The following is a 13,754-nucleotide window of genomic DNA, read 5'->3' as shown; positions in this document are numbered from 1 at the left end:
CATCAACTTTGGTTGTAATCATTATCCTAGTCAGAGCATTTCGTTTTAATTGGGCTTGATTTTCAAAAAGCCCATTTTCGTCCTCATTTCACCATGTGGCCAGTTAACAGGATTTTTTTACATTTTACCATGTATCATTCTGTGTGTGAGGATCATCTGTCCAAAATTTGGGCTTGTTGCTGAGTTTCTTTGAGATACGATGTTTGGAAAATATTCTCTATAAATCCACTGAACTTGCATTGGATCTGCAGGACTACTTGCACCACATGGGGTGCTCTTTTAATACAATGGAAGAGTAAGAGAGTCACTTGTTTGCTGCACATATCCAATCTAAACACACATTTTATCATTCATAGTTGAATTGTTCCAAGTAATTATTGCAACATAAAACATACTACTCATACATTTTATTTAGAGAAAATAAACAGATCAAGCAAATTAATTAATTAAATTTCAATCACTGAAAGAATGTTTACTTTGAAAATGAAAAGCCCAGCAGACATGATTCTCAGGTCATCAGCTTTATTACTTTGCAGAGTGGACAAGCATGTAGTGGCTTTGGGTGGAGTGGCAGTCGGGTATTGAAGCTCAGACAATATAATTGGCACATTTGCAAGTCGCAGGACACCAGGGAGCCACATGTTCGTCGTCGCAACCCCATCGGGTTTTGAGCTTCGGGCATTCGTCATACTGGTCAAAGTAGGGACAGGGGTTGGCTAGAGGCGGGAGAGGGGGAGACAGAATAGGCACGTTCAAGTTCAACCCCATCTGACCTCTTGCAGCAGCGAGGTCTGCCGGTGACCGCAGGGGAGGGGACACAAACGCTGCTATGAAGTTGCACACTCTACTTCAAGTAGTCTAGACATGACAAAACATGAGGCACAGGCCCTTGTGGATATGAAGAGGCATCTAAACACCTGCACATACGTCAGGGATGTAAAAGCCAATTAGGGCAAAGTCCTGACGTCATGAAGGCAGGGTCTAGGCTCCGCAGTACCTCGAGAGGTGCTACACTGCTGCACAGCAGAAGCCTTGCCCCGCCTTGCTCCCGCGATAAGTTGAGGCCATGTGATAGACTGCAGAGTCGTAAACACACCCATCTAGACCATCGTGGACAGATTTTTAACCACGTGCATCTTGTGCTGCGCAGTTCTGCGCCATCACAAACTCGTCTATTGTGTCAGAGGGGTGGAGAGGACGGCAGATCAGCCCCAATCTATGGCTAAATTTGATTTAATAATGACAAGAGCATCAGCACAAACATTGGTGTTGAACAAAAGCACATGATGGCTTTAGTTCATGCACAAGACACTTTGACTGCTCATTAAGAAACATTGCCAGTCAGGGCCCAAGACTGGGATAATGGGCATGGTGAACTGTAATGACTAGAGGGAGGAAGACAGGGAGAAACATAACTGGGACTTACTGCACAGATTGTCTTCACAGGATTTTTTACAGTCCCCACAGGCAGTGCCACTCTTGTAGGGTCTGGTGTCCTGAAAGGCCGTCATCCTAGCCAACATAAAAGAGTGGGAGAGCTGCCAAATTGTTGTCTTAACACAATGAAAAGACAAATATATCCATTTGTTGTACATTGGGTTAGGGGTGTCATCATAACAATTTATACATGGAAAGCAATGGGTGGGGGGTCCATATGGATGTATAAATAGATATGTAGATAGATGTAGAATATAGATATGAAGTTCAAAGGAAAAAAGGGTTAGCAGAGGCACTTTGAGATTTTTATGAATATAAAAAGCCTTTAATAGTTCATGGCAAGGATAATTTAAAGGCCCATGTGCTTTTAAATTATCCTTGCCATGAACTATTAAAGGCTTTTTATATTCATAAAAATCTCAAAGTGCCTCTGCTAACACTTTTTTCCTTTGGATTCTAACCTCACCCGTAGCGGAAGAGCACCTGAGTAGATTTATAGACTCCTGAGCGCCCTAAGCCCTTTTGTGTCTTCATAGATATGAAGTTCTCTGCATGTTCTGCTTTGTGCTCTGATCTGACATACAGTAGCATGTGTCCGTGCAATCATGGCGGGCAGAGTGGTGGGCCGTACTCACGATGGACAGTAATGGCAGACGTAGAAATACTTGGAGCCTGGGCAGGAAGCCCTGCCACAGCCTAGCTGGTCTGACCTGTACGCCACAACCTGAGGGGTGAGAGAAATGAAGTTGGATGGAAGGAGACTGAAGACAGGAAGTGAGGTGTTACTGTGGCGATGGTGGCTATGCCGTCTCAAGAGGACGGATGGATGGCAATAGTGGTGATGTATGCAAATGAGGCAGGAAGTTTCCCCTTCCTATTTGAGAAGACTCAAAGTTATGTAATGGAGTTTGTGTACGCACGCGCGCTTGTGTGCGTACCTGGGTGTAATGTCCTACTGTGGCACCGTTGATGGACCCTGTACCAAACTTGAAGTCCTTCACCTCATCATACCAAGTCTGGATAGCGTTGCTCCAGGAGTTATTATTGCTGGCCATGTACAGGTTCTCACCACAAGGACGCCCTGTAAGCCCCCCCCGTCAGAGAGACGGCAAGAACAGGGAGGGCAGTGACGTGAGAGGGAGCAAGAAAAGGGTCCTATAAGGTCCCTAAAATCTGTGATGCCTACTGATAACCCAGTGATAAAGATGAGTAGAGCTACTGGTAAGAGAGAAAGATGGGAAGCTTAGCCATGCTGAAGTGTGTAACATGGTATAGAGCTAAGGAGGGTTTAAATCTTCTAGAAGCAGAAGTGGGGTCAGTTATGGCTTTCAAATTCCCAAGGGCTCCTCCCAAACTTTGCTTATAAAGGGATCATTTTATAGATCTAAATTATTTAACATAATGACACAAGTAAACATGACTGTCTCCTGCATGTCTGCATGTAGGTCTCCATGTTGGCATGTACAGTATATGTGGGGGGTGTGCCTGTACTAAGTGTGTACACTGAAGAAAAAAAAAAAATTGTCAAGGCCAAAAAAAAAAAACCCACATGTATTGTAGTATGCAAGTTAAAACGTTGAAACAGGACAACTTGACTGATTGAATGAGTGTCAGACAGGAGAAAGAGAATAAATGAGTCCTACCGTTGATCTCCCTTGCGCTGGGGTCACTGTGTTCGAAGGAGCAAGTGTCAGCCCACCTCTGTGCGTTGGTAGCAGCCTCGGAATTCCACCTCTGGGAGACGGGGAAAGGGGGAGGGAAAAAAAAAAAAAAAACAACCCACACATTTGAACCTCAATCTTCCTAAATGGACTGGTTAGTCTGATGGTGCTAGTCAAGAACTGAACAGGTGGTGATAGCAACAGGAGCAAAAGCAGAGCAAGTGCAAGTGCTGTGCAAAAAAATAGCACACATAATGGAAGCTAATGTTTCAGCATATACACTCTGCTTCTGCTGTGCTTCCATTGTAGCCTGCCCGTTACTTGAGTGTAGTCATTTATTTATCCAACCTTACGGATTTAACACAGTTAATTTAGGAGAGAGTGGGGTGTACGATCACCATACTAAGCTCAATCTTTTAAGATAGAAAATCAGTAAGGGGAGTCTACGGAGTGTTATTTCTTACTATTATTATTTCTACTGCACAAGAGGCATGATCAATGGGCATAGTTCAAATGACTTCGCACACTTGGATAATCTTTCAACCAATCAGACCAACGATGTGTGCGTCTTTTGGATAAACTAGTTTGTGATTGGACCCAAAGGCTGTGGACAGGACGCAGAGGAGAGATGTGCAGGTTTCCAGCCTGAGCTGCTGGGCGAAATCCAAAGTCGCCAGCAGGTCAGGCAGGGTTCACCCAGCCTAGAGGAAGAGGAGAGGGGGGGGGGGGGGGGGGGGTACCATCTTGAGCATGTTGCTTGCAGTGGGGCGCACTCTGCTCCTCAGTGTGTTGTGTTTGTTGATGATCTTCGACTGTTCTGCAACTAGTCAAATTCACACAATCATTTACAATGGCCTTATTTATGAAGGCTGCTATGCACTAGAAGGTTGCATAAACGGGGCTAAGATGTGTACTGTACATCTTTCAAAGCAAACATTGGGATTCTTTTGAAGGGGGTGCACTTAGTGAGTCACTAAGTAGTCTACAATTTACATGGACACCTGCACAGCATCCTTGACAAATATAACACATGTTGCCCAGTGTGCATTTGAACTTTTGAAGCAGGCTTGTGTCAAGCTACACTGTGCATACTGTAGGCCATCTCGTTACGTGTAGAACCTGCCAACTGAACAAAATGGAGATGCCGTGGTCAATGAGTATTGAACGGGGTAAATGTTTGTTTGGAAAGATAAAGATCTGACCATGTGTCAGACTTGAGCACTGTAAAATGCTATGTGCATTTGATTAACCCTTGCCCTCGTCATTTGACTTCAAACAAACCGCTACTGCTGCTGTGTGACATTGTGCACAAATAGTGTCTAGGAAAAGTGCATAAAAGTTTGTCCACACGCAAAAAAAATCCCAACTAGCTCAATTCCTTTTAGACGTGGCTAATGCAATGTATATGCCAACCACAGGATCAAAAATAGGGCCGCGCACCTTTGGTTGGGCTTATTGTCGAGGGCGGCTGTTGGCTTGTAGTTGTCGAGGGCGGCTGTTGGCTTGTAGTTGCCGAGGCATCTTCACTCAGCCCATCTGTAGGTGACAGAATAAATGTATTTCAGTATTTGGAATGGTATATGGGGACTTGCAAAACAATATACAGCTCTGGGGGAAAAAAGAGAAACCAATGAACACTTTTGAGGTCATCCTATGGTTACAGAGTGGCATCTGAACGAGTCGACTGCCATATTCAAATTTGCAGTGGACACACACACAAAAAATGACCCGATGTTTTTACCAGCATTTTCAGTTTGGGCAGGTGTTGTCTGGTTTTGGGGATTAGGAGTTGCAGTTACATCATCTTCACTTGGCCCATCTGTAGTTCACAAAATACATGTATGTCAGTGGGGTGGAAGGGTTGGCATGTGGGATGGTAGTCATGCACAACACACATGAAGCCAAAAATAACCGTCATTCACATAAGCTTATGTCACAGACCACCTGGGAAGTGCAAACATGGTTAAATCAACCAAAACTATCAGTTAACTTTCAAACAGGCACCATATCCTGGGGTAGACAATAGCAATATCACACACACACACACACACACACACACACACGATCATTTGGCACCTCCGATATGTTTAGTGTCCAATTCCATATCCCCATATGGATATGGAGTGAGAATCATCTTCACTTGAATCATCTTTTGGTTTACACATGGGGACATAGGCAAATCAAGGCTCAATGCTTTTTAACACACAAAATAATTCAGACTAGTAGAGACGAGACCTATACAAAACTTTACCAGTAACTTCAGGTTGTGCAGCAGCCGTCTGATTCTGGGGATAAGGTGTTGGAGTAGCTGATTGAACATCTTCACTTGCAGCACCTTGGAATTACATTCAAGTTTAGATATCAGTTCAACACAAACAACAAAAGAAAAGTAAAAAAAAAATAAAACAAAAAAGTAAAGTATATGCCCTTCCAAGTACAGAAATACTCACCATCAGGCCCAGTTTGGGTCTGGTTGTTGGGATTTGGTGTTGTAACGTCAACCACGCCGGCACCTCTCTTCATGACATCCCCCTTTGGAAGGCAGAAGACTGCACAAATGAGCAGAAGATATTAGGATTTAAACCAAGAGTTTTGAAAGACACAAATAGCTCATCCTGTGCACTACTGCATTTGCGATAGACCGCTAACGTTAACCGTGTTGTGATGGCATCTTCTGTTATACAATACAACTTCGTCACTGAATATTCATGGATTTCATCAGGTCCCTTTCCACAGGTGTCAAAAATCAAGCACCTTCATCAATGCAGAGTTTGCAGACTGCATGGTACTTGAACACGCCTGTGGAAAGGGACCTGATGGAAACCCATGTATAGTCTTCTCAATAACAATTAAAAAAAAACGGATAAATACTTCTTTATCGTAAAATACTGATTCCCTTGTACAGCGGTTCCCAAACGTTCCCCTCCACGGACCACCTCCTAAATCCTGACTCGGCTTGCGTAACCCCCAAACACATAAAAAGCACGCATTCTATTGACGCATTCCAGACATGTTTAATGAGCCGCCATTAAAAAAAAAAAAAAAAAAAGGTAGTGAAAATATAGTTTACAAACTATTCCTTTCATTTCATGTTTCCATATAATTATAACCCAATTCAAATGATTTGTTTACTTATTAGGCTAATTAATTAATTACAGAACATTCTAAATGTTTGACACCAGTCCGCGTTTAACCCAAGCCATTTTCATCTCGCTTACCACTGGTGGTAGACCAGTTTGGGGATCACTGACCAATCACTAACTATAAGCCTACTTGGTGTCACTAACCAAATAGGCTTATAGACACTAATCATATTGACAATAGCGGCAGATTTAAAAACACCTGACTATACTGGAAACGAATAAACAAGCCCACAGAGAGCCTTTCGTGCACGTAGCCTAGACAGCAAGATTAACTGCACTCACCATAACTGACACTAGCAATGAGAAACCAGGCTGAAACAGCATTTGCTAGTACTGCCATGTTGTTGTCCACGCTGGCTCACTAAACAACAATGGGAAAAGAAGGATGATCTCAAGCAGGCGTCATGGAGGATTATAAAGGCACGGCGCCCCATTCTCAATTAATTGATCATATGAGTGTCAGGTGTGCATGGTTTAGTGATGCATGCCAGTGTCCACTGATTCTCCCACCTGCTAGATTTTGCCGCAGCAAAATTGACTCATGATCAGCATTCATGGGTTTCATCAGGTCCCTTTGCACAGGTGTATTAATCAAGCACCATGCAGTCTGCATTGATAGTCAAGGAGCTTGATTTTATACACCTGTGGAAAGGGAATAACCCGGTTTTGCTCAGGGTAGCCTATTTAAACCCGCGTTTCCGCAGCTTTCTCGTGTTCAATGGCATGCTGAGAGGCCTTTTGACATCGGAGCGCAAATAATTCGAGCAATTCACCGAGAGAGATTGATAAGACCACGGCTCGACATTTTGATGAATTTTGGCTGAAGCGATATCGTTTTTCACGTTAAACTTTAATATATTTAAATAGGCCTATCCTTCTCCAGCCCTACGTTACCAATCGTCAACCTGCCTCAGTTCACTGCAAACTATTTGCATAGCTCTCCATTTATTTGCGAAGTGTAGTTTTCTGTACAGTATTTGAGATGCTGAGCATAGGGAAAGCTACGGTCTGCCAATCAGTGCGTAGAGTCTGTCTTGCGCTGGAGCGGTTATAGTGCGCGACTTCATCCTCTTTCCTGGCCACAACTCACGAGGGTCATTAAAATGGAGTTACACCAACTCGTCTCACAGGTCACTAATGCTTTAAGTGTCCCCAAGTGGCACGGAAATTATCCTTGCTGTTGACTTTTCATATGGGTATCACGATGATACCATTCGGTTACAATATTATGTCATTGGTGCATTGATGGTACAAGTGCCCCAGCCATATATGAGGCCGATTATGTGAACAGGAAAGGATATTACAGTATAAATGTTTAGGTATGCAGCCTATATTGGCCATTTCCAATATCTTCAAGATAGTTTGTTAATCGCTGTCGATTTTATCATTAGATGATATGATGCTTCGCACATGATTATACTAATGTGGAGGCAAAATTGCCTGGTTCGGTCTACGATGCCAGGATGTAATTTGAGCTACAGCCTACATTTCAACAGACTGCGTTGCATTATGAACATATCATAGACCTTATATAATTGATGTGCTTGTGCAAGATAGCTTAAAGTTTGTATTTGGTCGCAGCGCGATGGGTAGCTTCTTGGGGATCGAGGGTATCCATGCCTCCCGACGCTCATCACCCTGTACCCTAATCCCGCTCCTGGACCACATGCAACATTTAACCTGGCACACAACAGAACCCGCGATTGAAAACACATTTGGGATATTGAAGTCCAAATTGCAATGCCTACGTAGTATAAGAGTGTGTCCGAACGGGCTTGCGTAATTGTTGCATGCGTCGTCCTCCACACTATAGCCATTCCGCGCAAAGAGATGTAGAAATGTATGTGGAAAATAATATAATTACTACCATGAATCTTAATATTTTATCTTTTCTTGATCAGATGATCGCTTGGGCCCATCGGAGTAGCCTACATCTTTATAAAATAACAGGTTATGTGGTAGGAATGCCAAGAAAACTTATATGAATAGATTCATAGTTAAAATATTTAGGAACGTGCTTTTGTATGCATTCACGCAGTATGAATGGCAGTTGCTTTGGTGTTTTTAAAACTTTTTCTAATTTATTACAGCCTGCGTTCGAGTTCTGAGAAACATGCGGCCCGTTTCTCGCCTAGAAATCTAGACGCCCCTAGCGGCAGCTAGCCTGTTTCGCCCTTTTGATCAGGATTTCCATGCTCCATACATCACGTCTTTATAGGTTTGGCGTGTACGCGCACAACCCAGTGTTAACCAACCCCGTGTTGATTAAACTAATTCATAACCGGCGCGGTGGAACCGGCCGCTCTGTGTTAGTCGGCTCAGGGTCAATCAACCTAGAGTTCAGCGTTAACTCTGTGTTTGTTAAACCTCCGTTCGTGGAATACCCCTCTGAACTCCCTTTGATGCACTGCACTTCCGTTTTGGCGGGCTGGGTTTGTTTTGTTAGCTAGCTCCGTTGTGCCGACAAAGCACTGATATAGCAGAGACAAAGAGGATATAACAATTACAACATGAAGAAAAGTGGTTCGGGAACTACGTGTGCGGTAGTTGGTTGCAATCACTCGAGAAAGCACCTGAACGAGTGGTTAGATAGAGAGTGCTACGACCACAAACCAGCTACTAAGGCTGCGTTTAGACTGCAAGTTTGAAGTGACCCAGATCCGATTTTTTGCTCTCATGTGGCACGCATCCGATCTGTGCCACGACAGTGTAAACAGAAAAAAAACACATGAATTCCGATCTCCTCAGATCGGATACAGGCCCCTTTCGTATGTGGTTTTAAATCAGATATGGATCGGATTTGTGTGCATGTGTCTACAGTCTAAACAGACAAATCGGATATTCCAGTGCAATGCGTCCCATAGCCTACGTCATTCATCTGAGACAATTTTGCGCCTGGTGACGTTAGGTTACAATTCCAAGTGGGCGCGCTGGCGGAGCGTGTTAAAAGTTGCCCTATTGATACTTTGATAGACTATTACGTTTCCGTAGACCATGTATTGAGAATAAAACATTTGTAGCCTACCTAATTATCTACAATCGTAGGCCTATAGCCATCCAAATATGAATGGTCTACAACCAGAGATATTAAGCAAAAAAGTGCCAAATTCAAGCATCGCGATTTGTAGGCTATTAGCCTATTTTTAAAACTGCAACTGCAGTTCTGTTTGTTTAACTTTGCTTCGTGAAATTTGAATGTGTAGACTTCAATCACATGTCATTCATTTCGTCAGTCCCTCGATCTGTTTCAAGTTAACATGAGTGCCATTTGATTTGTATAGTCACAGCAAATGCAATTAAATGAAAATTAAAAACATGACCTAGACCTGTGCGGGTTATTGCATAGACAGTAATAGAGTTAGTTGTAACACCCGTCTCTGGCAAAATGAACTGATTTTATAGCGCATGCACGAGCAATTATGATTGCGAGTTATGGATTATTTTTATGTGCCGCGATCACACCCAAAGAAAGTTAACACAGCAACTTCAAATATCAGTGTTGGACCAATTGCTTCAGACATGTAATAAATAAGCAGTTCATCAACTATATTAACAGGTTTTATCAAGTCGATATGACCAAAATAAGCCTATTTAAAGGTTATTGTGAGCTAGCATAATACCGTATGGTCTGCAATGGCTAATCACTCATACAACTAGCTTTAACCAGGCGCGTATAACGTAGTTAGCATTGGGGGGGACAAGAATGTGGTGTGTCGCGCGCGCAACGATTTTTTTTAATAGGCCTATTAATAAATAAAGGGGGCGAATTATAAGTCACACAAGACACAAAAACCTATTGTTGAAGTTTTAATGGTGCTCTGTAAGATGCCGCTTTGAAGATATGTATTTCAGTCTTCTTCTTTGATCACCTATTTTTGGAACTGAACATCTGCACATATTCAGAACACATTTCTTCCCTGAAAACGCACACAGTCTGTAGGATAAACTGACTCCCCCAATGCTTCCCCGCAGCACGTTTGTAAAGGTTGCAAAAATCACCTTTTTACATGGTTACATAAACGTTGCTTAAATGAAAATATGTTTCTTCTTCTTGACTTTTCATATGCCGTCTAAGTAAATCTTATGTCAGCTGACGGACGCGCGTTTCGGGCACGAATGAATGGGTTTGCCATAAGTTTAAATGGACGCGCGGGGAGCTGTGGCTATTGTTACCTGTATGCAGACAACTCAACAAAGTTACGTGGTTAGGAGATTACTGTATGCTGCATTGCCGTGACCCCTTCCTTGTGGATTTTTCTCATTGGATTACAGCTAACGAACGCGAAAGCTGAGATTGCGTTGCACATCAGTGTTGGAACGACTACTCAACAAACTGAGATAAGCATTGTTTTTCGTGTCTGGGAGATCTCGTTGACGTTTTGGACTGTCGGATTCTTATGCTTATTGTTTGGACTCATGGACACTGAACTTTGTTTGTTTGTGCTTTACGAAGCTTTGTGTTATTAGTAGCCTTCACCTCAGCGCGTAAGTTGCGCGCTAGGTGGCCACGAACTCATTGCTGAATTTGTGACACATTACAGTGTGTAGGCCTATGGGAATATATTCATAATTCATTTGTGTTTATTCATTTGTTAGATTGTTGTATGTTTGACGTAGTTTGTAATCATTCTGCCCGTTTATCTTAAGTCAACCGAGGCCTTCAATGCGGTTGCTCATATCCGCCTGTAACCTATGTGCGTCGTGACAGTGTGTAGGCCTACTCTTGATTATAACTAGATGTACCGCAAAGCGATACACAATATGACCGCCGCTCAGTCCTGCACATTCTCTCCGCAAATATCAATCACGCTTGTGTTTCCATCGCCTACTCCATCCCTACTGCAACTTTTATGTATGTAAATGAGTGTGTGCATGTGTGCGCTTGCTTTTGTGTATGAGTGCTTCTCTGTCTAGTGTGAGTGTGTGTCTGCTTGTGTGTGTGTTTAATGTGTCTCTGAGTATATGTTCACTGTGTTCTCTGCCGTCACTGTCACTCCAATATCAGATAACACACACACACACACACACACACACGCACATGCGCACGTGTGCACACACACACACACACACACAAACACACATACACAGGCACACACTCACACACGCACACAAACACACACTCGCACACACACACACACACACACACACAAACACACACACACACACACACACACACACACACACACACACACAGGCACACCCAGAGAGAGAGAGAGAAAGAGAGAACACACACAGAATACACACAGATAACACAGACACAGAGAGAGAGAGAGAGAGAGAGAGAGAGAAAGAAAGAGAACACACACAGAACATGCACATACACACATATACACACATGCAAACACACAGATGGGCACACAGAAACGCACCCACACACACAGGCTATAGTACATCACACACACATTCACTTCTCAGCTCCGGTGGTCTCACAAAATGTACTCAAAGGTGTGTGTGTGCATGTGTGTGTGTGTGTGTGTGTGTGTGTGTGTGTGTGTGTGTGTGTGTGTGTGTGTGTGTGTGTGTAGGTGTGTGTGTGTGTGTGTAAGGGTGTATGTGTGCATGCGTGTGGGCGTGTTTGTGCATGTGTTTGTATAATGTTTTATGTATGTGTGTATGTAGTGGTGCGTGTGTGTGTAGGTATGCGTGTGTGTGTGTGTATTTATGTGTGTGTGTGTGTGTGTGTGTGTGTGTGTGTGTGTGTGTGTGTGTTCCTGCATGTTTGTTGCACCCAGAGCAACCATTCTCTTTTAAAACATATTTGGAAACTAGTTGATTAAAGGTTTCTAATGGTGTCACTTATATGTTTCTAGGACAAAAACTAGCAGAGATTGAGATGTTTGGAACAGTTTTTGAAATCCCCAGGGGGGGATTTAGACTCCAGATAATACCACCATCTACTGGCCGATGGGTATACAGTCCTGAATGTACACATAAATCCATTTATTTTATAGCCCCCCATGGATGAAATTCCACAAAACTTGGCATACTCCCAGAGGGTGTCAGGTTAATCATACACATGAAATTTGGTGCAGTTCATAACATCTCATCTGAAGATAGGGGCAATTAAAGCAATATTACATTGCATTTTCAATTTTTACGATGGGGGGGCAAATCACAAATGACTGGTTATAAGCTAAGTTGATGCAAGCTCTAGAGAACAACATACCATAAACATTTTGTCATCCTCGGTGCCACGGTTCAGGTAGTTATGTAGGAAAAACTGTCATTTTTGGGCTTCGGGCGGGGGCAGCGCGGGGGTGGAGTGACCCCCGGGGACGAAACGAAAATTTTCCATAGAACTCTACTGGGGCTACATGCCCACCAAGTTTCATGCGCTCCGGTGTTACGGTGTCCCGGGAATCGTTGACGAAAAATGACGGGAAAAAAGAAAAAAAAAAAAAAAACTTTGACAACAACTATATGACCGCTTCGCTAGCTACGCTAGCGGCGGTCATAATAAGAGGCAAATTGTTACATATTTAATTTTAAAAGCATATAATATAGGAGGAACAATGTGTGGACTTGCTATATTAAATCCAGGTAACCAGATAGGCTATTTGCACGTCCGATTTTGCAAGTGACTACATTAAAAAACCGACAGCCGTCTGTAAGACCAAAGACCAAAACTTATTTAGGCTATCGTAGACTAGGCTACTGTATTCGCCCACAGTAGGCTATCCTCTTAACTTTTTCGAAAAGAATGAAAGAAGGCAGTATAGGCCTATTAAAGATATGGACTGCGAGATAGCCTTCAGCAGCTTTAGGCACTCAAGGTGAGGAAGTGCTCCATGCTGCATTATTGAGACGGGCTTCGTTTCGGTAAACATTCTTAAAACACAATGTGAAAGACCTCCGATGCGCACTGATAGCTATAGTTATGGGGCCGTAACTCAGGAGGATATAATTGAGCCTAAGAAATCAACAACGTCTGTAGCCTACTTTGCAGCGTTTTTTTTTCGGAGGGGGGTCCAACATTGCGGGTGTCCCGACCCCCCCCCCCCCCCCCCCCTTTTTTTGTTGATTATATGAAAACAGATGTTAATTGTTTAAGCCAGTAGTGTTTTGTGTTAAAATATGTTATAGGATTCACGATTTTAGCACTGTTACAACCATGACGCTATACTGTTACAACTGCCTACCGCACTTTTTTATAGCTGCGTAGGTTGGAACAAGTAGCCTATGTCACTGAAGTTATTAACAAACTGCAACATATTTGTTACATTCTGTTTCAACTTTCATGGAGTAGAGATGTATGACGCTGTTCTGGTCAAGTTTCACTGCTCTCAAGTCTATCGTCTTTGAGTAAAGCTAGTTTGAACTGAAAAAAATTAAAAATGTTACGATTTGCTGGTTCTCCCCTACAAGAAACTTTTAGCCCATGCGCATGCGGGCCATTTCAAGTGTCTGGCAAATGTAAACACACATGATCGGATTTTGGTCACTGGCGAAAGTAGATGTAAACATGCAATCAAAAAAATCGGATATGAGCACAAAATCGGAATTGAGCATATCT

General features: G+C 43.0%; 1 protein-coding gene across 2 annotated transcripts; it reads right to left on the bottom strand.

Annotated features, from left to right (window-relative positions):
- Positions 1–505: 505 nt before the first annotated feature.
- LOC134098052 (serotriflin-like) lies at positions 506–6,769 on the bottom strand. Of its 2 annotated transcripts, XM_062551001.1 has the most exons (12): positions 6,752–6,769; positions 6,524–6,602; positions 5,549–5,647; positions 5,350–5,433; positions 4,840–4,917; positions 4,539–4,634; positions 3,839–3,921; positions 3,081–3,171; positions 2,376–2,518; positions 2,073–2,161; positions 1,427–1,512; positions 506–716 (listed from the first exon to the last, which is right to left on the bottom strand). In XM_062551001.1, exons 2-12 carry the CDS (start codon positions 6,579–6,581, stop codon positions 589–591), a joined length of 1,035 nt encoding a protein of 344 aa, XP_062406985.1. In that variant the 5' UTR covers positions 6,582–6,602; positions 6,752–6,769; the 3' UTR covers positions 506–588. The 2 variants fall into 2 exon arrangements, with proteins under 2 accessions (XP_062406985.1, XP_062406986.1); XM_062551002.1 differs by lacking the exon at positions 6,752–6,769 and having other exon boundaries at positions 3,839–3,915; positions 6,524–6,666.
- Between the last annotated feature and the right edge of the window lie 6,985 nt (positions 6,770–13,754).

The sequence above is a fragment of the Sardina pilchardus genome, chromosome 12, assembly GCF_963854185.1.
Source record: "Sardina pilchardus chromosome 12, fSarPil1.1, whole genome shotgun sequence".
In the NCBI taxonomy this organism is placed as follows: domain Eukaryota; kingdom Metazoa; phylum Chordata; class Actinopteri; order Clupeiformes; family Clupeidae; genus Sardina; species Sardina pilchardus.
The sequence above is the reverse complement of the archived record's forward strand: the minus strand, read 5'-3'. Positions and strand labels throughout refer to the sequence as shown.